Raw genomic sequence first — 25775 nt, 5'->3', positions numbered from 1 at the left:
AGTAATGGGTAATACAATGTGCACCTGTCACCCAGACAGGTAGTGGACAGGCACAGTGACACTAAGTGTGCTCACTTAGGTAGGTGGGTGCACTGTGAACAACAGGTAGGTAGGTATATGCAGTAATGGGTATTACAATGGGCACCTGTCACACACACAAATAGTCACTGAATGTGCTGGGCCTGGCAGTGGCACACACACAGTATGAATTAGCAAGGCTGTCTATGCAAAAAAAAAAAAAAAAAAAAAAAAATTGATCACAAGAACAAGATTAGCTCTCAAAAGAGCTGTTGTGGGGTGATATTTTAGCAATACGAATCAGCCAGGAGCAAGCTAAGAAGCCTACAAGGGCCTAACTAATCTTTCCCTATGAGAGTCTGCCAGCAGCTGTCCCTTCTCCACTACTGCAGGCACACGAGTGAGTAATGGTCGGCCTGCTTTTTATAAGGGGGGGGGGGAGTGGCTCCAGGAGTGAGTGTAGCCTAATTGGCTACAATGTGCCTGCTGACTGATGTAGAGGGTCAAAGTTGACCGTAATGGTGCACTATGGGGGCGAACCAAACTTCCGGAAAAGTTCCCGGTTCGCCGCGATCGCGAACCACGGAAGTTCGCCGGGAACCGTTCGGGCCATCTCTATTTGTCAGAATTACACTTAAATGGGGTAATACAGCTATAGCCCCACTTTAATGTAATGAACAGCACAGATGACAGTAATGTGAGCCCTGCATTGTGGATACAGGAACAGCGCAAATACAGCACAGGTAAAACTGGCTATTACACACCTAATTGTACTAGGTCTATAGCCTGAGGTAACCTCTAACACGCATGGGATAACCTTGTGATAACGTGTGCTCCTGGTATTTTTCTCATTTCAGTAAACCTGCTTTGCTGTTCCTGAAGAGAAGCATACAAAACAGCATTATGAAAAATATCAATATGAATTCACTACCCAAAAAGATCTAGAACTTTCAGGAATGTTATGTAACACTGAAGAGAAACATGCTTAAACCTGTTGAAACCAGTTAGCCTATCCAGACAACCATGTTTACTCACTCTTGTATATCTAACACCTCTGCCATCAGCACAGCCCAGAAGGCAACAGCATTACCCGTCGCTCCCTTGTGCCATTTGCTTGCTCACTGAGCAACAAACTGCACAGACATACACAAATTAGGATTTTTTTTTGTATTGGAAAAAAGAAAATTGACTCCTATGAAATATCTCTTTACACTTGGGTTAATGCCGAAGATCTCCGCTTCTCCCTGCTCTGTTAGCATAAGATTCCATAAAATGCTAGTCAAACCCTCCACCCCGCCTTAATTTGTGTGAAGTATACAGTAGGAATTAAGGTAGTGACCTCTCCAAAATTCAGCCAGCTGACTAATGGCAATACAGAGCGGGGGTTAAAGAGGAACTGTCCTGACAATGTATAGATTTTTTTTTTCCTCTACTATTTATAAATTATATAGTCAGTCGTCGCCAATTGTAAAATCTTTATGCTCCCTGATTTACATTCTAAAATTTATCATAGGTGGTGACATATTTAGTCTGTGCAGAATGTTTGTTTAATGAGAGTTCTATGCACAGAGGGAGATACTGCTTGTTTGGCAGTTGGAAAAAGCCATTATTTCCCACAATGCAATGAGGTTCACAGTCAGCAAACTGTCAGGACCAAGGTAATGACATCACACTGTGGGAGGGGTTTCACCACAATATCAGCCACACAGACCCCTCTGATGATCTATTGCAGAAAAGTAAAAGATTTCTCGTGGGAAACGGGGTATCAGCTACTGATTGAGATGAAGTTTACACCTGGGTTAAAGTTCCTCTTTAACAGCAGAGTATAGTAGCAGAATAGCAGCACAGATTTAGGCCCCAATCACACTTAAAAGCGCAAAACGCAGGCGATCACTGCTGGCGTTTTTCCGGGGTGATTTTTCCACAATTTCACATGGAAAAAAAAAAAAATCACTGGACACTGCAGCGATTTCTCTGCGATCGCGTTTAGCGCTTCTATAGCACTGAAACGCGATAGCCGGGAAATCACCTGAAAATGGTGCAGGCTACGCGCTTGCGTTTCGCAATTCTGGATGATTTGCGGCAATCAGCGCAAATCGCCCAAGTAAGAACCACTGGGGAAACTCGTGGCAGTCTGGTGGTATCGGAATAGGAATAGTTTCAGAAGGAGACAGAGTCCTCCCAAAGACGGGTGGCTCCATACTGCACATGCGCAAGAGCAATTGGTCGATTACTGCTACCAGGGGAGCAAGCGCTGGGACTGTGAGAGGAGCATAAAGGCTATACAGGACCCATAGCCTTCCCTCTCCTTAGGTAAGTATCTGGATCTTTTTTTTCTGGTTCCCATTCACTTTAACCTCCTTAGCAGTAACCTCGAGTAAGGCTCAGGCCAGAAATCTGCAGCTCAGAGAGGTGACCCTGAGCTGGATCCATGGGAGGTGAGTAATGTGCAAGGCTGCCGCAGAGCTATCTAGCGCAGTGGTCCTCAAACTAAGGCCCGCAGGCCGAATGCGGCCCTCTGAGGCTTTTTTACCGCCCCCCCCCCCCCACAAATAAATTGTATTACTTATAGATGCGGTCAGCTACATCTTTAAATATTGGTGGTCCGCATATAGAATAGCAGTGCTGGCACCACCCATCCACATAAAAACCAGAAAGCAATAATTTGCTGGTTTCCAGTCAAATTCCACATAAGGTGGCACTTCTGTCCAATTTGACTTCAGGTTGTCACCTGGGTATGCTTCACTGTCTGGTCTGCAAAGAAATTTTATGTATACTCAGGCCCGCCAGAAGCCTGAAGTATGTTGACCCGGCCCTTGACCCAAAATGTTTGGGGACCCCTGATATGGCGGTATGATTTTTTTTTTTTTTTTTAGGTTCTAAAAGTGTGAAAAAATTGCACTGCACAGACCTTAAAATCTCAAAATAATAATATTGCCAGGGACACTGAGGCGCCAGGTGTTACCCGGACCTTTTACTGTTGTATGCTCCTATGTTATATTGCCTGAGGAAGCAGGTTTACACCTGTGAAACGCGTTGCGACCCCCTTGGAGTATGCCAATAAAATTTATTTAGATTTGAACTGACAGTTTATAGTGTCTGCTTACAGGAGGTAAGTCCACCGCTGCCTCCAAAGCACCTTTAAACATTTTATTACCTGATTTTATCCTGCTGGCGCCTCTGTTCTTTCTACATAATATTAATTATCCACCCTTGGTGGAGGGGGATACCCCTTTTTTCCTGTCTACAGAGAGCGACTTCTTATTCCTGAGTGGGGACAGGATAATCTCCTCACCTGCCTATACAGTGGTTGCCTGGAGGTAACCCTGTCTTGTGAGTATATATATTGTACTCTTTACATATATCCATTTTTGCAGTACTTACTACACTATATTGGGCTCTCGGTTTCCCTCTTCAATATTGCCAGGGAGGTTAAGCTGGCCATATACAGATATAATTTCCACCCAATGTTCCAAAACCATCAATTCCTTTCAGAAACACACAGCACATCAATTTTTAATTAAATCTACAACATACAAACATACTCTTGTGTCAGGTAAAGTGCTTGTTGACTCTACATTTGAGGTTTCTGCCGAGTGGCACCATCCGATTCTCAGCTGATCACACCCCTACTTAACTATAGGACTGTGTCCTGTGTGGAATTCCACAACCTACTGGCAATGTTGCCAAAACAAACAAGTTTTCATCCTTCAACCATACCTGGACTCCCGCATGACTTACCTATGGGATAGCCAAGTGCAAAATCATTGCTCTGAGTAGCAAATATGGGGAACAAACCAGCTTTGCTGAAACGACTTTGTGGATTTGCCACTAGTAGAGTTAACACACAAACTATGATGAAAACGGCAGCTTTGGCAATCAGGATGCTGTAGAGGAAGGACCAGTTGACGTCAGAAAAGTTTAGGACCACCATATTTTTAAACAGCAATGCTGGAAGTGCAAAACGGGAAACATAGTTGCCTAATCCCTTTGACTGAGTGGGAGTTATTATATTGGCTCTTCCGGCAATGTACCCGCACATGATGATGCCAAAGCATTCCAGGAGAGCAGGAAACAGTCTATTTATGGACATTGAGGGGCTGCCATTGATGGTCTTCATTTGATCTGTCATGTTGTAAGCAGACAAGTTGTTGAAAACCACATCGGAAAAAGTGGCCATCCTTTCTCTCCTTTATGTCAGTTTCTGGTGTGACAGGTGCAGTTCATCAGGTCCTGTAAAACAAATACAAATTTCCAAAGTTACGTAAACGTAGACACATGGGCCAGTTTACATGTAAAGAACACCAGAAGTGCTTGCCAGATGGACATGGAGAAAGCAGAACTCATGCAAACAGGTCCTCTGGTAGGAAGACATTCAGGGAATGACAGATGGTAGGGAAGACAGTTAGCCATTTTTAGACAATGTCATGTCTATTTTACAAAACTAGATTTCTGATTTTTATTGGGCATTTTCCGAAGCTGAACTGCATACAGTCTGGTACATAGTGGTGTCACTATACTCATCACAAAAAATAGAAAATAAGAATGAATGGACAGCGTCTTTTAAACAGTGGTTTCAGCTTATCCCATTGTTTGCGTAAATGTTATGCTCGCTCCTGTTGTCTTGTCTCGTCCTGGATATATTGGCAACATTCGGCGCTTCCGTGAGCCTCTATGGAGCTCAAAATGAGATATGACAACGGAACAACAGGAACCGATGACAGAAAAAAAAAAAAATTTCCGCTCATTTGCAGAAAAGAGTTTAGCAAGACGTCCCCGAACACCCAACTGAACCAACCCTAAGGGTGTTGCTGGGCCTATCGGGAGGGCAAACCATACTGGTTATAATTAGGAATGGTCAAGGAGATGCAAATAATTCTGAGTTGATAAAGGAATAAAGAAATTCTGTATGCACACATTTATAATTCTTGAAAAAGGACCAATCGAACCACGCCAAGGTGAAATTAAAGGAATCATCAAATCATGCTACCCTTAGATCTACTTACCCGGGGGCTTCCTCCAGCTCCTGGCAGCCGCTATGTTCCTCATCGCAGCTCCGCTCCCCACAGCTGGCTCCCGGGTACCGACGGTGCCTCGCCAGGTTGTCCTCTACTGCGCAGAACTATTGTGCCTGTGTAGTACCCTCCACACCCCCCGCGAGTGATTGACAGCGGCTCTCACGCAGGCACAGTAAAGGATAACCTGGAGGTTAGCCTGCACACTGTTGGGGACCGGGAGCCTGCAGCAGAGAGCGGAGCTGTGGCGTGGGACATAGTGGCTGCCAGGGGCTGGAGAAAGCCCCAGGTAAGTAGATTTAAAGGTAGCATGATTTGATTGATTATTCCTTTAAATTAGTCCTGAAAGCTGAGTTTTGGTGTGAGAACACTGTCCTCTTTGATGGACAAGCCATTCACACTATAACATGAACAAGCCATAAGGAAATTTAAAGCGGTATTGTCATCATAAAAATCAAATTTCAACAACAGCAACTGGTCTGAGTGTATTAAGTGATAAAGATGCTAATCCTAAATTCAAAACTAACTTTTTCTGCTGTTATGGTTTGTAGTGATCACATACTTTAGGAGCACTGTGGCCCTAGTGCCAAACAGTGCCAAAAAGTTGAATGCTGGGAGTTCATTTTAACTATAATATATTCCTCCTCTTCCATTTCCCTGCCTAGTTGCTTATCAGAAACACCCTCTGATTACTTGTTTACAAGCAAGGCTGAGGTGACTCAGTGATTGGATGTGTAAATAAAAAAATATAGACAGTGCAGTTAATAGAATACACCTCAGTGGGAGTGTCTGAATACTCTGGGAGAAGGGCAGCTAATGAATACACAATGAGCAAGAGAAGGTAAGGGGGGAAAACAAGAGTCAGGGAAGATAGGATGTCAGCATTAGCTTGGCAAGATGGCCACTGCCTAGAATAGGATTTTCTGCTTTTCCTTTATAAAATTCACAGGAATCATTACGTGGATAGCACAATACATCTGTTATGTAAGTAGAAGTAGTATTTATCTACTTATATATGTGTTTTTGGTTTCTAGGTTAGCATGGGTGTCACTTGTCCTTTAAAGCGGTTTAAAACCCTGACAGAATATTCAATAAAAACATGTTTTCCTACTTTTTATATGCCATACGGTTATCATATTTGCATTTGTGCATAAATATTATTATTCATTTAGAAGTTCTAGGTTCCCAAAAGTACAGTTTTTTGCTTTGTGAGCTGATTTTGCATTTTATTGACTGCTTTTATTTATTCATTCATTCATTCAGGCAGACATGCTTTGACTGTCTGTGTTGAGCAGTTTCTCCACAGTCAGAGAATGTGTCACATTCCTCACTTGATACAGTTAAGTAAACACAGGATAACATTATCTAAAGTTCTGATGGGTCTGCATTTCACTGCACTGAACTTTCAGGGCCCGTTTCCACAGCGCTGATTCCCCGCTGACGAAATCGCATGTGGGTGCGATTCCGCATGCGTATTTTACCGCGATTTCACATGTGATTTCGCATAGGTTAGTAATGATGCGATTTTATGTATCCTCTTAGCAGGAAATCAGAGCCACAAGGGGGCAGACTTGGGCTTGAAAAGACATCACAGAAGACTGACTCAGCTATAATCATTTAGGGCAAAGCTAGACTGAAAGCTCAGTCGGGGATCTTATCAGAGCTGATAACAGGCAGACTGTGCAGTGTAGAATGAAACAAAGAGCAGAGTAGGTGTTTACTGTCATGTTCCCACTGAGCTATATGGTAAAATACAAGAGGGTGCTTTGTCTCTGGTTCTCTTTAAGTGTCTTTTTTTCAAGCAGTAAATAAAGAAGGTGCCAGGTATGCTGTTAGGAGAGTACCTTGTCCTCAGCTAACCTCACAGTTCCTGTTTGTCACGGGAGTGGCTGGCACAACTAGGTTTTAAAAAACAAATCAAAAAATGTATTACATAATATCAGCTTTGTAGAAAGTGTATAGATAGTAACAGCACCCGTGCTTAAAGTGATTCACCCAGACTGAACCAGTTCCCTAATCTAAAAATATTCACTACAAAAATCTCACATCAGCATTTTCACTTGCATCATTGCATTGCCAATTCTAGCCCTGAATAGATCTATCTGCATATACCAGATTACTTAATATCGTGCACATGGATTCATCATGCTTGCATATCTTTGTTGGTAAGTAAGTGGGATGTTTCAACCAAGGTTCCCCTTTTATTGGCCCACTCTATTACTGTGTGATAGGGTCTCAAAGGCATTTATCCAAACAGGGCGCCAAAGAAAAAAGGACACCCACCGACAAAAAATTTTTAGGTTTCAAGGGTGTTAAAATTTCCCCTTTAAAATTAATATCTGAATGAGCGCCGATAGTGGGAGACCAATTTTCCTGGATCGCCACAGAGAGCCTCGGTGCATGCCACACGATAGCAACCATTGCTCTACATGTAGGTGGCTCTTCTGTGTACCATCAATGACAAAATGAGTCTGTAGGTTAAGAAGAACCCTAAAGTGAAGAAAACGTGATTAAAGAATTGAAGTTTTTTCCAAGTTAATGCAAATTTTGTTGCTGCATTTTTTGGAATGTGGGAGTTAACCTGAAAGTCCAGATAAATCTTAAGCAAACACAGAGAACATACAAACTCCATGCAGATAATGTCCTAGCTGAGACCGGAACTTGGGATTCTAGTAATCTGAGATTTACCATATATACTCCCCACAGTGCCAGACCTGTTGATAAAAAACGTGCACATGTACTGACACCCCAGAACATTAAAAGTACCTAGAAATATATTTGACCAGCGCTGTTTAAATCCTGTCCCTCCCACAACCAACACCACATGGAAAGCGACTCGCCAAAATTGTTGGGCCATTAGTGACAATGGTCTAAATGCGCCTTCACAGGCTTCCCTCGCCTATAATATATTTTTAGTGTTTGAAGAAGGAGACAACTCAGCCTGGGACTGTAGTGCTACTAGAGCCCTGAAAGGGATCATTTTTATGGAACTAAATTGATTGCGACTCAAGGGACTTTTGCATCTGGTTCCTATGGTCCACTTATTGATTGTGATAGCCGCTGTTTTTTTGCAAGGTGTGGTAACCGGTTGTTTTACTAGGTGGGTATACAATTGCATAGTGGGAAAACTCTGTGATTTAGTAGCACGGTGTGGCAGCTGAGACTGGGATTGCATGAGACTGGAGGTGTGTTTAGCTTCTAAGGGTACAATGGTTAATTTGCATATATTCAGCAGTGATGCACTGGGAGACATCTCAAGCTCACTCCAACCTGAATTATCGCAAATTCTTTGTTTTAGGAAAGCAAACTTTTGTTTTTCTTAACATCTTAGTAAGGGGGCTTTTAGGACCATTGTAGTCCCTTACACACTCCAATGAGTTCTGGGTCACCATGAGCTTGCTGGTTAGTCTATACCATATATAGTGTGAGGTAGAAAAGTACAGGTTGAGACTCTGAAGACGAGATCACTTTATCAAAAGCTTACTTTTAGCACCTTTTAAAGTTGCACAATAAAACAATCCTGATTCAAAACATTCGCCTTAGAGACCACCTACATTTTTAAAAGCTTTGATAGAATTGCTGAGAAAAACAAAACAAAAAAACAAAAACAAAAACAAAAAAAAAACACCTTCATGCTGGACATGATAGAAAATGACACAAGAGGGACCTTGACAATTAGGCAGGTACTTTTAGTCTCATGCAATCCCAGTCTCAGCTGCCACACCGTGCTACTAAATCACAGAGTTTTCCCACTATGCAATTGTATACCCACCTAGTAAAACAACCGGTTACCACACCTTGCAAAAAACCAGCGGCTATCACAATCAATAAGTGGACCATAGGAACCAGATGCAAAAGTCCCTTGAGTCGCAATCAATTTAGTTCCATAAAAATGATCCCTTTCAGGGCTCTAGTAGCACTACAGTCCCAGGCTGAGTTGTCTCCTTCTTCAAACACTAAAAATATATTATAGGCGAGAGAAGCCTGTGAAGGCACATTTAGACCATTGTCACTAATGGCAACAATTTTGGCCAGTCGCTTTCCATGTGGTGTTGGTGGTGGGAGGGACAGGATTTAAACAGCGCTGGTCAAATATATTTCTAGGTACTTTTAATGTTCTGGGGTGTCAGTACATGTGCACGTTTTTTATCAACAGGTCTGGCACTGTGGGGAGTAATATTCAGATACACCTGACAAACTTTCTTACTTCTAGGCTCCGCCCCTCATCTTGTACTGTTCTTGGTCCTCCACTGCATCTCTGTCTCCAGTCCCTTTTCTAATGAATGCTTGCCCTATTCTCCTATGTGACCACTGCCTGCATTTTTGCAGGAGACAAGAGAGAAGTACCCAGACAACCTGGAAGCCTTTAAGGTTTCAACTGTGTGCTGTGCAAGATAAAATCTTTTAGGAATGGAAGGGTCCTAATTGAAACTATGAAAGGGGAGGTGCGGACATGATTACAATAAAGTTTGGTACACACACTAGACTGTGGTCTTTAGAAACAAACTATAAACGAGAGGTAAGCCACAAATCCTTAGGAAAAAAAAAACAAGTTTTCCACCAACGGTAAAACACAGCGCTTATCGTCCACATAGAGCGATCCATCCTGGCAGATCATTTCTTGCATACTCTGTGTTAGTTGTTTGTACGGAACGATAAACAAATAATTCCGTCAAACTACTTATGTGTTACGAATCTCTGACTTCTGGGTCCTCATTTTCGCGGTTCATGTGACAATCTGACTGACAGGCCGTCCTTGTGCCGCTGCTTAATTCAAATATAAGCAGACATGGATTGCTCATCGCTAACTGTTGGGGATGACCCATTTTACGACGGCCGCAGTATAACATGTCTATGAAGCTTAAAGCAAATCTGAACGGAAAAATAAAAGTCAAAATAAACATACACACATCATACTTACCTCCTGCAGAGTCTGCTCATCAATAGGGATGATCAAAAAGCAAATGTATGCAGTTTGAAAATGGATTAATTAATTTAAACCCAGGTTTAAACTGACTGGTCCTTTTTCAAGCTGCATATATTTGCATAAAATTTGCATGATTTGGTAAGTATTTGCATCTCAGTGATCATCCCTACTCATCAATCCCTTTCTCCTCTCCAGCATCATCTTTGTGTGTTCAATGGAATTCTCCGTCCTCAATTTTGAAAATGGCCATCACCCCATAACAGCTTCCTGGTTAGCACACTGTTAAACTGTAATATCGCCCACTTGAGCCATAGGGAAACATGGACATTACCTGGCTCATCAGTTGTCCTTTCAGTTATAAACTGACAGCAACTGATATATTTCAGTTCTGACAAAATCTTGTCAGAACTGGAAGGAATTGTAAAACGAAAGTGGTGAGTTTCTGAGAGCAACTGACTGTGAGGTAAGTATGCAATATTCATTTGCAGGTACATCATGTATTTTAAATACATTTTACTCGGCTTAATTCCAGCATTTCAGCGACGGCGAGCATGCACATCATAATGAGATTGAACGGCTTTGCAAATGGTGTTCCAAGAACAAACACGTACTGAATGCAGCAAAAACAGTGGAACCGGTCGTGGACTTCAGGAAGCACCCTCCCACACCCACCTCTATCTTCATTGAGGGTTTTGAGGTCCCCAGAGTGTCAAATGTTCGGTTCTTGGACACCACCATCACAAATGATCTGCGGTGGGGTGAGAACACCAGTATAATCCAGAGGAAGGCTCAGCAAAGACTCTTCTTCTTAAAGAGTAACTGTCAGGCTGCAAAAGCTAATTTAAACCTCTATTCTCCTGTGTTAAACCGTTTAGAAGGAAGCCAAAAAGGCAATACTGAAGTTAAAAAATCTCTCTTACTTTTGATGTGTGCTGAACAGCAAGGCTGATAGACCCAAGCTCTTAAAAGGACGAGAAGCCGCATACCATACTGCAAAGCATTCTGGGGCTGTTTTTCCCCACCTTGGGTCCTCCCCTCGGCTGCTAGTGAGAAGTTACAGGCTCATGTTACAACAGCGTGTAACTCACAGCACTGAAAAAGCTCTGGGCAGAGTATACTGCATGAGTTCGTGTAACTCACAGCACTGAAAAAGCTCTGGGCAGAGTATACTGCATGAGTCCGCTATTGTTCCTAGCCACATGGCTAATTAATATTCACTGCACAGTAGTGTTGTCTTTTTTTCTGAGTGGAATCATCAGGAAGCAGGGAGGACATGACGACATTTGGCTTCATAGGAGACAGACAAACATGGAACCTGCCATGAGCTGTCAGGAGCATCATTCTCTGCAAATACTATATAAAAATTCTGTGAAATCCAAACGTGGACAGTGAAATGCATATGTAATGTAAGTACAGCCAATCTTTAGCTACTGATATATGTGTTTTTTTTTCTCTGAGACCTTATACCTAACAGCTCCTCTTTAAGACAACTGAGGAAGATTAGTATGCCATGGGATGAGCTGACTTGCTTACATACTGCCACCATTGAGTCTATTTTCTGCTCCTCCATCATTGACTGGTACGCAGGCGAATCTGCAAGTGATCGGCTCAAGCTTCAAAGAGTCATCAGCACCGCGAAGAGGATCATCGGGTTACCTCTACCACGTCTAGACCTCCTACACACCACCCACTTGAGGATGAGGGCATATAAGATACTGAATGACCACTCCCACCCCGGCAAGCACTTTTTCAACTGCCTCCCCTTGGGTCGCCGCATCAGAACCATCTCCACCAGAACCACCAGGCACAGGAACTCTTTCTTCCTTCAAGTGGTCTTTCTCCTGCATTCGCTCTCCCTCCCATGCTTAGGTTCCGAGTGACACACTCCCACCGCCTTGTAGTCTCCGTGCCTCATCTCTGCATGATCATGCTAACCTTCCCCCCGCAGTCTTATCTGTATGTCTTCATGCCTGTTGGATTTTTATGCCTGTGTACTGTTCCACTATCTCATGCCATGTGCACCATAAACAATTCCTGGTGCGACCTGGTCGCACTTGGCGAATAAAGTCTATTCTATTCTCAGGTTCGGCCTAAGGGAAGGTTCACACTGGGATGCTCAAAAATCCTGCACCTATTTTCACAAGCAGTTTTTTGGACACAGCCTGCATTCAAATGGGAGAGTACATTTACAATTGTCCACAGCAGCATAATAGAAAATATATAGAACAAACACAAATTTTAACCATGCATACAACGTGAACCACCATTGCATTGGGTTGCGTCAGTTCGCATTTCTTTTTTTTTTTAACAAATCAGTTTTTATTGATTTTCAATTTAACAAAAAACAAAACATGTACAGTTGGTACAGTCAAGAGAGGCAGTGAGTCATCAATACAGCTTATATCAAAAGCAAGATGTTGGAATTGAACTATAAGCTTTTACACAGAGTCATATCATATGTTGATAACCAGCTCAATGAACAGTGGTTAGGCATGTGTCATATCGCTTGACTGACATTAGGTAACTCCATACGGTCTCGGTTGATTCAAGCCAAATCAATGATTAAAAAAAAGTTGAGTTAGAGAAGAAGGGGAAAAGAAGAAAAAAGGGAAGAAGAAAGAAAAGGGAAGGAAAAAGAAAGAAGAGAGAACTCCGGTGCATGCCTCCAAACTCCAAGATCCATTTAGAGGATATATCTAAAGAGTGGTTTGCAGCAATAAATGAGCATTAAGGTGAGTAGTTTCTTATTTAACCACCCTGGCGTTCTATTGATTTCGCCAGGGTGGCTGCTGTGCACTATTTTTTGAATTATTTTTTTTAATCATGTAGCTAGCCTAGCGATAACTACATGATTCCCCCCTCCCTGCAAATTCCCTCCCACCCCTCCGATCGCCGCCGCAAAGACCCGTTCTGAACGGGATTTCCTTTAGGGCTTCCCCCGTCGCCATGCGACGAACGTCGTGACGGCATTGACGTCGTGACGTCACTGGGACTCCCGATCCACCCCTCAGCGCTGCCTGGCACTGATTGGCCAGGCTGCGCAGGGGTCCCGGGAAGGGGGGCGCCCTGTTACGCGTCATGTAGCGGCGGATCGGCAGCGATGGTAAGTCACACGCAGCTAGCAAAGTACTAGCTGCGTGTTTTGAAAAAAAATTAAAATCGGCCCAGCAGGGCCTGAGCGGCGCCCTCCAGCGGTTATGGACGAGTTGAGCTCCTCCATACCGCCAAGTAGGTTAATCTTCTGGACCAGTAGGAAGTGCCTCTACGTTATTGTACCAAGGGGCCCAAATTTTGTCAAATCTCTGGGGTCAGTTGCGGCTCTTATATGTTAGCCGATATAGGGGTAAAGCCTTCATGATTGTACGTTTCCAATAGTTAAATGAGGGGGGTTTATCAGATTTCCAGGTGCGGAGGATTTATTTGCGGGCATAGTATCCTGACCAAGTATTTAGGGTTTTTACCCGGCGGAGTGTTATCTAACAAGCCCTATAACAGTGCCCTGGGAGAAAATATTTGCCTATGAAGAATTTCGTTAAAGGGAGTGTCCAAGTAAAAAAACAAAAACAAAACAAAGATCCACTTACCTGGGGCTTCTTCCAGCCCGTGGCAGCTATCCTGAGCCCTCACTGCAGCTCCTAGTCTTCTTCCCTGGGGTAGCTGACCTCACCAGGTCGGGTTCCGGGTCGGCGTCTTCTGCGCTCCACTGTGCAAGTCACGTGGTCCAGCCGACGTCATCGGGATGGTACTGCGCAGGCACAGAACTACTGTGCAGTACAGTCCCGATGACGTCAGCTGGACCACGTGACCCGCGCCGTGGAGCGCAGAAGACGCCGACCCGGAACCCGACCTGGCGAGGTCGGCTGAGCCAGGGAAGAAGACCATGAGCCTCCGGGAGCTGCAGCAAGGGCACAGGATGGCTGCCACGGGCTGGAAGAAGCCCCAGGTAAGTGGATCTTTGTTTTGTTTTTACTTGGATGTTTCCTTTAAAGAGAACCCGAGGTGGGGTTCTCACAACAAAATCCCCATACAGAGGCTGGCTCTGCCTATCGAGCCCAGCCTCTGTTGCTAATCAGATCCCCCCCTAAGTCCCCCCTGCGCTCAGCTAGACCCCATAAATCTCAGCCGCGCTGCCGACACGCAGCGTGTCAGCAGCGGCTGTGTTTAGCTTCCCAACGTCAGTCTCCGCTCTCCCCGCCTCCTGTATCACTCCGGTCCCCGCCCACGTCCCTTCCCTCCACGCTGATTGGAGGGAAGGGACGCGGGCGGGGACCGGAGCTCTGCAGGAGGCGGCAGGGAGCGCCGAGACGGACGTTAGGAAGGTAAACACAGCCGCACAGCGCGACTGTGATTTATGAGGTCTGGCTGAGTGCAGGGGGGGATTTAGGGAGGGATCTGATTAGCAACAGAGGCTGGGCGCGATAGGCAGAGCCAGCCTCTGTATGGGGATTTTGTTGTGAGAACCCCGCCTTGGGTTCTCTTTAATGAGGGTAACTATGTCAGACCAGAGTCCGTATATTAGTGGGCATTCCCAAAACATATGATAGAACGTGCCGGGGTCTAGAGTGCATCTGGGGCAATTTAGAGAATTCACAGTAGAAATTTTGTTCATGCGTATAGGCGTGAAATACGTCCTATATAAAAATTTGAATTGAACCAAGCGGACCTTGGCTGATATTGGAGTTTTGCTAAAGATATCTAATATTTCTTCCCAATCTGAGTCATCGAGTCCTGGCATGTCAGCGTTCCATGTGGATTAACACCTAGCCAGGCTATGAGTATTGTTATTCATGAGAGTAAAATAAATTGTTGAGAGAGGTTTGTCTAGTTCGTTTGTCATTAACGTTTGTTCCATATCACCGGAAGCCAAAGGCGGGTTACCTGTACTGAACTGTGTGTTATATCCATGTCGGATTTGTAATTACCTAAAAAAAACATTTTGTTTGATAATTAAAGGTATTTTTAAGGGCATTAAAAAAGACAGCAAGCCCTCATTACCCATAATGTGCTGTATGGCTCTGATGCCCTGACGGGCCCACAGCCCAGGAACTGGTATTTCTAAGAAATGGATCAAACAGGGATTATCCCATAAAAGGAGTATGGGGAGAACGTTTGCTCGCTTCACCAGTATATTTTAGCATATCTTTCTAAGTTTTAACTGTCGTTGACATAGGTGTCGTGCATCTAGGGTCACTTTTGGTGCTGAACCCAGCCTGGCGGCTTCTACTGCTACTGCAGCATTGTAAGTATCTTGCGAAAACCACCACCGCACTGTGACCAGAACCGCGGCGCAGTAATAGAGTTACATGTTAGGTAGGGCAAGGCCCCCCTGGTCTGCCAGGAGTTGTAGCATGGGAAGGCTGACTCATGGTATTTTCTCCCCCCAGATAAAGCCTGAGATTAAGGAATGCAATTTCCTAAAAAAAAAAAAAAGGATTTAGGAATGACTATTGGCGTCTGACGAAAGATGTAGAGGAACTTGGGAAGGAATAAGATTTTGAGTATATTACATTTTGCCTATAAGTGAAATAGGGATGGATTTCCATACTAGGGTCTTCTGTTTGAGTTTAGTGACAACAGGTTGCACGTTGAGATTAAAATATTCTGTTGGTTGTCTGGTGATTTGAATACCAAGATATTTGAACTTATCAACCCATTGTAATAGACTGGTATAGCCAGTAGTATCAAAGTTATCTAAAGGCATGAGGACAGATTTTCCCCAAATGACCCTCAGTCCAGAATAATCCCCGAATTTATTGATTATGTAGAGCACCTCTTTAAGCGAGGCCTCCGGATCTCCTAAGTACAGTAAGGTTTCATCTGCGTACATTGACACTTTTTCTATGATTGAGCCAACTGGAATTCCTTTAACCGCCTCTGAATCCATCAGTAATATTGCTAATGGTTCAATGGTCAGTGCAAATAAGTAAGGAGATAGTGGGCAGCCGTGGCGGGTACCCAGAGACAACGGAAATGGAGAGGAGAGAGTATTCCCAGTCTTAATACGAGCTATTGGAGCATGGTATAGAGCTTTGAACCACGAGATGAAGTTGTTGCGAAACCGAAACAGGCCCAGCAGCCGCCATAGATAAGGCCATTCCACAGAATCGAATGCTTTTTCTGTGTCTAAGGAGGCCACAGTGCGTCTTCCCGATTCCTGTAATGGTAGTGAGAGGTTTGTAAAGAGGCTGCGAATATTGATGTCTGTGCTGCGTCCAGGCATGAATCCGGTCTGATCGCAGTGCACTACATCCGTAATAACTGTCTTCAGTCTATTAGCTAGAATTTTACCATCAGAATTAAGTAATGATATGGATCTATATGATCCACAGCTATTGCGGGTCTTTGTTAGGCTTCAGGATAACTATAATTGCTTCATTGAATGTGGATTTAAGGTTGTTCCCCAACAATACCCCATTAAATACTGAGCAGAGTTTTTCTGCTAGCAGACTAGAGTAAGTGCAATAAAATTCAGCGGGAAGTCCGTCTGGACCGGGAGATTTATTTGGCTTCAGCTCTGAGATAGTCTGAGATAGATTGTTGAACCTCCTCAACAGTGAGGACCTTATTCAGGGCAGCAACAGCATCTTCTGAAGAATTGGGAATGTTAATATGTTGCAAGTATTGTAGAAGGGCATTGTCAGCATATCCTGCTCTCAGGGTATAAAGGGTTTGGTAAAAAGAGACGAACGCCTGATTAATTGCTTCTGGATCTGCCAGAATTTCCCCAGAGCGATTTGTGATAGTTAAGATTGTTTCTGTTCGCATTTCTGATATGGTGAAATGCAAACAAACTTGGCCAACTGTGAACCCTTCCTACTCATTTTTGTAATGCGATTCCACTTTAAGTACATCAAGAGCACATGGCAAATACGGGACAGTGAGAAAGTTTTGGACCACTTTTTTTTTTTAATGCTTTTTTGACGGATTGCTTCCTTAATTTCTCCATAAAATAAGTTTTATTAGCCGGCACATTATAAAACTAATGCCATAATTGAAGCCAAAGCATAAAGTAAACACACGTAGTGCAACAAAAGCATTATGAAAGGTTAGGTTTGTGCTGGGCTTGTGTAACTGCAAGCATCACATGATCATTATAAGCTGACATTAAGATGCGTATCACACTGTGTTCTGGGACATGTATTGCATGATTAATGGACACCAGCCAGCTAACCGATTCTCCACTTTTGGTGTGAAAAGAAAAATCCTCTCCCCATTAGTGCTAGTCATACATTACAAGTATTTTAACCTACACTAGTCCAGTCCAATAACTTATTTTGGAGTACTTTCCTTTTTTTTTTTTTTTTTTTTTTTTTTTTTGCTTGCTGGGGCCATGCATGACGAAGCAGAGACAATTGCATTGTTAGCCGATAGAAAAATAAAATCAGTTTGTTAGGAACAACTTATTATAGGGGGTCTTTTTGCTTGCTGGGGATATGCATGAGCTAGCAGAGACCTGTATTGATAGCGGATATAAAATGTTACATGGGCGTTTCAGTTATAAAAGCGCTTTTTCACTATTCTGCGTTTTGCGATCCAAACCCTAACAGATTGCAAAGCACAGGGTACAGTAAACTAATGGAAATGTAGGCAACTGTTTGTGTTGGGGTTTTCTCCCGAGTACAATAGTCACTCTTACTGCCACATTTTGGATGCCATTGAGCTCCTATACTGAGTACTGTAGCTTATTTACAGTAGTGAAAATTATTAAGAAACATCCCATCGCAATTGTGCTTTCTAGTGGAAAAGAGCCCTTACGCGAACAGCCATCCTAAGCTGTGAAAACCAGGGTTGTGGTGTCAGAGTCATTTTTGGGTACCTGGAGTCGGAGCCGGTGGTTTCATAAACTGAGTAGTCGGGGTCAGAGTCGAGTGACTGACTCTACAGCCCTTGCAGGGCTACGGAGTAGGTGGAGTCAAGAAGTCGGAGCAATTTTAGGTACTTGGGGTCGGTGGTTTCATAAACTGAGGCTAGGCTCACAGTGGGAAAACACGTTATGGCCGTGTTACCTTGCATACAGCGAGGTGCAGTGAAGCATACAGACAATGAAAAGTATGCTTCCTTAATGTGTGGCTATGACACACTTGCTGTTTTTTGTTTTCCGTGTCTAATGTATTTATAATGTCTATATAGCACTTTTGAGCACTCTAGCAATTTGTTACAGTACCCCTGACGAAGTCCCTATCTTTTACGGGGTGAAACATTTTGGGTTGTATGGTGGGGTGATGTGAGTTTAGATAAGATACAGTGTGGGAAAGAGGGGTTACCTACGGTGTGAGGATTTATATAGCCTCACTCACATGGCTCTGAATTTCCTTTCCCACTCCCAGTTACTTTATGGGAACAATTGAACAGGCTTAAAGGGAAGGTCCAAGCTGTAAAGAAAAAAAACCTCCACTTACCTGGGGCTTCCTCCAGCCCCTGCCAGTCGTTCTGTGCCCTCGCCGCAGCTCCTCTCACTCCCGGTGTCCTGCACTGAAGAAGCCAAACTCGCCAGGTCGGCTTCATGTGCGCTCCACGGCACGGGTCACGTGGTGTATGCGACTTCATTGGGTCTCTACTGCTCAGACGCAGTAGTTCTACACCTGCGCAGTAGAGACCTGATGACGTCGCATACACCACGTGACCTGCGGCGTGGAGCGCACATGAAGCCGACCTGGCGAGTTTGGCTTCTTCAGCGCAGGACACCAGGAGTGAGAGGAGCTGCGGCGAGGGCACAGAACGACTGCCAGGGGCTGGAGGAAGCCCCAGGTAAGTGGAGGTTTTTTTTTGTTTGTTTGTTTTACAGCTTGGATGTTTCCTTTAATGATTTTAAAACTAAAAAAGTTACGTTTTTAAGATATCTCTGTGGAAAGGGTATAAAACTTTATTAACGTGTGTGCTTAGCAGTAACTCACTGAAGCAGTGCTTTACCATAAAGCAACACGTTACACCGCAAAGCTAACGTTGCACTGTGAAAAACGCATAGACTTATTGCGTCTTTCCATGTTGCAATTCCTCCCTGACATTGCTCCATAACGGTCCACTGTGCATGTAGCCCGAGAAGTCAGAATTGGATGATTTTTGTACCGACTCCACAGCCCTGGTGAAAACTATTTGGGGGGTGGGGAGTAACACCTCAGTAGATTGATTTCCGAACACCCAGTGAATGCAAGAGAAAGATGTTAAGAGATTACTTTTGGAAGCAAATTACTGAACTCTCTGTACTCCAAAGTAATGTTGCCATGGTTACAAGGAAGTAAAACCAGAACTTCTTGACAATTTTAGAAAAATACAACTGGCAAGGGAAATGGGACATCATAAAATTGGGCATGAGCCAAAGGCAACCTGGGTAGGAATGGTCAATGAGATGCAACTAATTCCAACAAGCATGGAAATATAGCAAACTGCATCTCACTGACCATTTCTTAACAGGTGTTGAAGGCCTGGAACCCATTAGCAGTACATTTCGAAGAGCTTGTGATTTGAAAAGCTCTTGCTGATGTAATGCAATGTGTGTGATCCCACTTGAGTTATGTGATTTTTTTTAAAGTCATGCATAGCATTACATTAGTAAGAGCTTTTCACATCACAAGCACTTACAAAAGCGCTGCTAGTGGGTCCCAGGCCTTGCACTCCATACACACATCCAATTTTGACTGATATATAGCTGGCCAATTTTACTCCTTCCATGTAGTATTAGAGCTTACCTACACAATCTGTTCCCACTTTTCAAAATCTGTTAGCCATCCTACTACATGTAAGTGGTAAAATTGGCTAATCGTATTTTGACTGGACAATTTTACCAATTTCATGTAGTATGATGGCCAACAGATTTTGAATACTATGAAGAGACTGTAGGCAAGCTCTCATACTACATGTATGTTCCATTGCGCATCATTTGGGGGGTTGGTTTGGGACCTTGTTTCTAACGAACTGGGATATCTCTTGTGTGGGATAAATGATTAATTATTTATTGTTATGTAGAAAAGCATTATCTCTCAATTGACCTTTCTTTGGGATTAATCTTTGGGCTATTTTCTCTATCTAAAGTCACGGTGACTTGTTCACTCTATTTTCCCTTTTCTCTTTTACTAATCCAGATGAGATATGTTAATAGTCGTATAGTGATTATATTATACCTCTTTTTTGGAATATCTTCTCCAGGTGTGAGACTATGCTGCCTGGTCATTTGCTCCCCCCGGTGGATCTATAATCCTGTGGGCGATGACAACATTTGTTGTCAGGGTTCAGCAGCATAATTTGTCCCACGCATACGAACTTACGTCTAGTACGCATGGTTCATGCTATGAGCGCATGCGTACTTTTGTCCGCATGCGGCCGCGTCATGCGTACAGGAGTTTTGGATTGGCCGGCAGGATCACATGAGCGCACCCGGAAGTGACATATAAGGAAGTGCTGTCTTGTCGGCGTGGAGCCTCTTTCCTCGCTGCTAAGATCACTACTGGTCCGTGATGATGCATCCTTGATGTGAAAATTGTTGACCGAGGGGTCTCTATGCGGGGTGCACCTGGATGGGGTGAAGTATTGCCTTTATTGTTACATCTGTTGGAAGAGTTTGCTGATGCAACAGTAAACACAGAGGTGTGCATTTTACTGGTGCCCACGGTTTCTTTATGTGATGGAATTGACTGCCTGTTCTTCTTGAACGTGGAGGCACAGAGAAGTTTGCAAAAGCTGTGTGTTGATCAAGAGCTGATTAAGTTTCCCCTAAGGATTCATTGTGTGCGCAAGTCTTTGAAAAGCTCAAAGCGCTATCACAATCGCTAGCAATTTGTGATAGCATTTTGCAAGCAATTTTGGGAGCGATTTCCATCCAATTCATTAGAATGGAAACGCTCCCAAAATGCTGCATGTCCTGCGATTGCGTTAATCGCAATCGCTCTAGTGAAATCTGTCTCATCCATTTTCATTGGCAGAGAATTTAGCTAGCAATTGAAAGCGCTTCCTAAACGCTCAAAAAAATGCTCTAGGGGTTCCAGGCCTAATTTTGCAGTAAAATTGATTTTAATGCAAATCAATGGGAGCGGGGTTTTTTTTTTTTTTTTTAAGCTCAAAAAGTGCTGATGGTCAGAAAAGCACTCATAGTGCTCATAACGTGTATACAGCCTAAGGGCTGGGACGCACCAGCAGCCTTTTCTAAGCGCCAGTGATTTGAAAAACTCTTGCTACTGCAATGCTATGGGGGATTTTTTTTTTTTTACAAAATATCTCATTGCTCAAGTGGAATCACACATATCATTACATTAGCAAGAGGTTTTCAAATCACAAGCGCTTAGAAAAGCGCCGATAGCGGGTTCCAGGCCCTTGGGGTGGGATGGGTGCATAAGCTAAGAAGTAAAAAGGAAGGTAGGTGGAAACAAGAGGGGCATTGAATAGGTGGGTGGAATGAGGGCCTTTTATACGGAGATCCAAAGTCTGCAGATAAGCAGTGAAATGTCTACTTTAACAACATTGAGGTACAACTAAATTCACAAATGCAATCCCTTCGACAATGAGGCTGTATCAGTGCGCTGTATTAAGTAAAGCCCCCTTCCCCATTCAGCTTCCTCTAGGCTCCCATGCGGTCCCTGGATCAGGAACTTTGGCAGCAGTGTAGAGACCAGAAGCAAAGCCAAGAAGAAAGAAAGATTTATGGTAGACAATTAAGCATTTATTTAGAATGCAATCATTGCTCATCACGTGTTCTATTCTGTAACTGCTGTAAACCGCGCACATTCAACACCCTTGCATTTCCATTACATCAATATGCCAAATACAATATAAAGTAATTTTACCATTTATATATGAGCTGATTTTTTCTGGGGACTGATTAGCGGCAGAGGTTGGGAGTGGGAATCAATGCTGCATCTCTGTATGCTACTGAGGTCAAGATGCAAGTAGAAGGGGAAAAAAGCGAGCAGGAAAGAATTAGACTCTTAACCGTGGAGGGAATAGAAAAAGGACCATGGGGCAGAGGGGGATAGAGATGGATAGAGATAGATAGATATGGCCTGGAGATTCCTTGGTGTCCCTGTGGACTATCCAGATGCCTCCCCTCTAGTCCAGTGATCTGCAAATGTGGCTCTCCAGCTGTTAAGGAACTAAAAGTCCCACAATGCATTGCGGGAGTCTGACAGCCACAGTGATGATTCATAAAGGCAAATGCATTGTGGGGCTTGTAGTTCCTTAAAGTGAACCTCCAGACTAAAAAGCTACTCAGCAGCACTGAAAAGGCTTGGTGTTTCTTTAACAGTTTCACAGCACCAGAACTTTATTTTTCTTATCCAAGCCTCATTTTTTTAGCTGCACAGAAGCTAAACTCTGCCCATCAAAGAAAACTGCCCAGGCATTTTTCCACTGATACTGTGCAAAGCATGAAGGGATTGCTGATGTTCTCATTGCCTAGCAACTGGCAGGGGTGATCAGGACACAGGACAGTTGGAACTGTGTCTCTTGCTCCCTGTCACCTCCTTTCAACCAAAAAGATGGCTGCCCTCATGAAATCAAACATTTGCATGTTCTTTTAAAACAGGGTGGGTAAGAGATTATATTACCTATCTATTTTAATTAACATAACTAATGTAACTTAATGACAGTATGTTTGATTAGGCTAAAGTTCCTCTTTAACAGCTGGAGAGCCAAGTTTGCAGGTCACTGCTCTAGTCCATTCTATTTTTTTTTAAAGGACTACAGGTCCGCACACCATCGTCACAATGCATTTCATTTTATTGCATAGATCAGCACAAGCTTGACAATTGTTTCGAGGCCTCGGAGGGTCCCCTTCTTCAGAAAAGTGCAGTCATATAATGTCCTCCGAGGTCCTGAAACAACGGTCAAGCTTGTGATGGTATATGCAATAAAACAAACTGCATTGTGACGACGGTGTGCAGACCTAACTAGGTTTGCTATTACTGATATATTGGGTGATGTGGCTGAGCACCCAAATTCAGCACCAAACCCACGGGTAAGGTGTGCCACTCCAGATTTTTTTTTTTTTGCTTTACGAAAAAAAAAAAAAGAGCGGAGAACGTTTTGGAATGGTCCTCAAAGTCACATTACTTAATGTAAGCATACACTATTAGATTAAAACTAGATCAGGTAGACAATATTTATTTTTGTCTGTATACATGGTTTAGTAAATTACCACCACTTGATGGGCAATTATCAAATTCTCACTCCTGGTTTACTTAAATGAGTAGAGGGAAGATTCTGGATAGTCTAGGGCATTCTTGTTCCTCCACTGTCTGCCAGTGAAGCTTTTCGACCTGCTTGGTTCGAACAGCTGTCCCCAAGTAGTTCCGAGGAGTGCATTGATACTGTGCAAGAGCGAGTGTGGACATCTGGTGAAACAGCTTTACTAGGTGACAGGAGAGGATAGACAGGCAAACGCAAGCGATTTTTCTGAAATTCTGTTTCCGTTTTTGATTACAGGAGCCCATGTAGTAGGTGTCCCAGCATGCAATGTCAGTGGGAGGGGTCTGCTTTAATTAAAATTTCTCACTTCAGGTTCGATTTAACCTTGTACACGTTATATACAGTTCTTGGCTGAGTTGGCCAGTTAGACTAGTGTCCCCAGAGCTTTACAGAGGTCGCTTACTGATGCAGCATAAAGAGACAATCCCCTTTGACTGACAGCAGAAACACAAATATATACAAGTCGTAGCTCTGTAGATAACGGACCATACAGCTGTCATTTTGATAACAGAGGCAAGTTTTTTCTAACCTTATCTGCCCAGCCCCAGTACCAGTGTGGTAATAGCAGGAACTTAATAACTCTCACAGACACAGATAAAAAGAAAAGACCCTTCCACAACCTGTGTTCAGTCACAGAGAAGCCCACCGCGACTCAATGACATACCAAGGGACTTGTGTACAACTCTTGCTACTTTTTTCCCCAGTACAAAGCCAAGCCAAATTTCGCTCATGTTTCAGTAAGGAACACACACAAACTCGTGGCAAGGAAACTCAATTAAACTAAACTAGATTTCCTAAACCGTAAATTAGGCCAAAATATTTGAGCTAGTTTTGGGTGTTTTGCAAAACACATACAGGCATCCAACAACCATGACTGATTTGCTGGAAATAAATGGCCAAATGCTATTGCTACGTATTCAGCCATCTGCCGCCCCTCCCCTCTACACAGGACAGATAACACTATTTGTAGATAGCTGAGAAACGGGTTTATACAAGAAAAAAGGCACCCAAAACTATAGATCTTCATTAGGCAAGGGTACCAAACCTTGACTCAAAGTCAAGCAAGACAGCATCAAATCACTTATGTTGTAGGTCTTCCCACCAGGAGAGAATGCAGTCACTATCTTACCAAGACAATGCGTTCTTTTGAAGTAGAGAGATTTGTGTGCACAGGCATTTGTGTTTTGCATATTGCATACATTTACAAAGCACTCTTGAAAGCACTGTTTGAACTGGATCTTACTGATCACTTGTGGTTACTCACTCACTTTGCCATTCAATGTATTATTTTGTGACAGCTGGCCCTATCTATTTTCTTGCTCTGCTTGCAACTAAAATGCTTAGTAAGGGCTTCATAAATGAATCGTAATTGCATAATAGTCATTTAAACATCAAGCAACGAACCATAAAAAGCCTGAAATGCTTTAGGAGATTACACTTCACACTGGTTGTATTTAACGCACTATGTAACCCATTTTTAGTCCTCTCTATGCTATTTAGGCCTCTTTCACAGTAGGATGTTGCATTTTGATGCAACGTTAAAGTCGCAACGTAAATTACAACGCAACGCTCCAAAAAAAGCTGCAACGCAACTTAATGCCTTGTTATCGTCGCATACAGTAGAGCATACAGGCAATGAAAAGTATGTTTCCAAGTCATTACTGAGCATCTGCAAACAGGCCAACCAACGCAGTTAATAACGTGTATAACGCACAGCATGCAGCACTTTCTAGTAACTCTACACGTTACACACAAACGCAACATGTGCACTGTGAATGTCGCACAGACTCAGAATTGCTGTGCGTTAGTCTGCGTTGAAACATTCTCTAACGTGCGACTTTAACCTCGCACTGTGAAAGAGGCCTTAACCTTCCTGGCGGTAAGCCTGAGCTGAGCTCGGGCTATGCCGCGCAGGAGGATTTCTCAGGCCCCGCTGAGCCGATTTGCAGCACTTTGCTAGCTGCGTGTGCATTCCGATCGCCGCCACTCCGCGCAAGATCGCCGCTAATCGCTGTGCCCCCCCCAGACCCCGTGCGCTGCCTGGCCAATCAGTGCCAGGCAGCGCTGAGGGGTGGATCGGGACTCCCTTAGACATCACGACGTCCATGTCATCCCGCCCCGTAACCATGGCGACGGGGAAGCCCTTCAGGAAATCCCGTTCTTTGAGCGGGATTTCCTGATCAAAGATCGCCAGAGGCGATCGAAGAGGCTGGGGGGATGCCGCTATACAGCGGCTATCATGTAGCGAGCCCTATGTTCGCTACATGATTTAAAAAAAAAAATTTTTAAATAGTGCTGCGCTGCCCCCTGGCGGTTTCTAATAGACCGCCAGGAGGGTTAATGTTACAGCCTTCAAAGAGAGAACATTACACCAGAACAAAAGTTAGGGAAAATGCTCTACAAGGATACGTCTTACAGTGCAACACGAGAATAATGTATTGATTCAAAGTCCCACAAATATACAGGAGATGGTGTCTTGGTTCTAGACACGTTTTTTTTTTTTTTGAGAGTCACAAGGAAATAAATCTATCTATCTATCTATCCACAATTGTATACATGTACATATACACAAAAAACACCTGTATCACAAACAAATGCCTTCAAAAAAGTCCAGGCGAGTGCCTTTGCTTATCCCCCCCACA

General features: G+C 43.5%; 1 protein-coding gene across 3 annotated transcripts in view; it reads right to left on the bottom strand.

The window, feature by feature from the left end:
• GPR155 (G protein-coupled receptor 155) overlaps positions 1 to 25775 on the bottom strand; it is a 104182-nt gene that overhangs the window by 63373 nt on the left and 15034 nt on the right. For all 3 annotated transcript variants that reach the window (XM_068245469.1, XM_068245468.1, XM_068245470.1), the window contains exon 2: positions 3760 to 4251. In XM_068245469.1, coding sequence (XP_068101570.1) covers positions 3760 to 4198 — 439 coding nt within the window. In that variant the 5' untranslated portion in view covers positions 4199 to 4251. The remainder of the gene's footprint in view (positions 1 to 3759; positions 4252 to 25775) is intronic.

Source organism: Hyperolius riggenbachi, chromosome 7, assembly GCF_040937935.1.
Source record: "Hyperolius riggenbachi isolate aHypRig1 chromosome 7, aHypRig1.pri, whole genome shotgun sequence".
In the NCBI taxonomy this organism is placed as follows: Eukaryota; Metazoa; Chordata; class Amphibia; order Anura; family Hyperoliidae; genus Hyperolius; species Hyperolius riggenbachi.
This window is presented reverse-complemented; position numbering and strand designations above follow the sequence as displayed.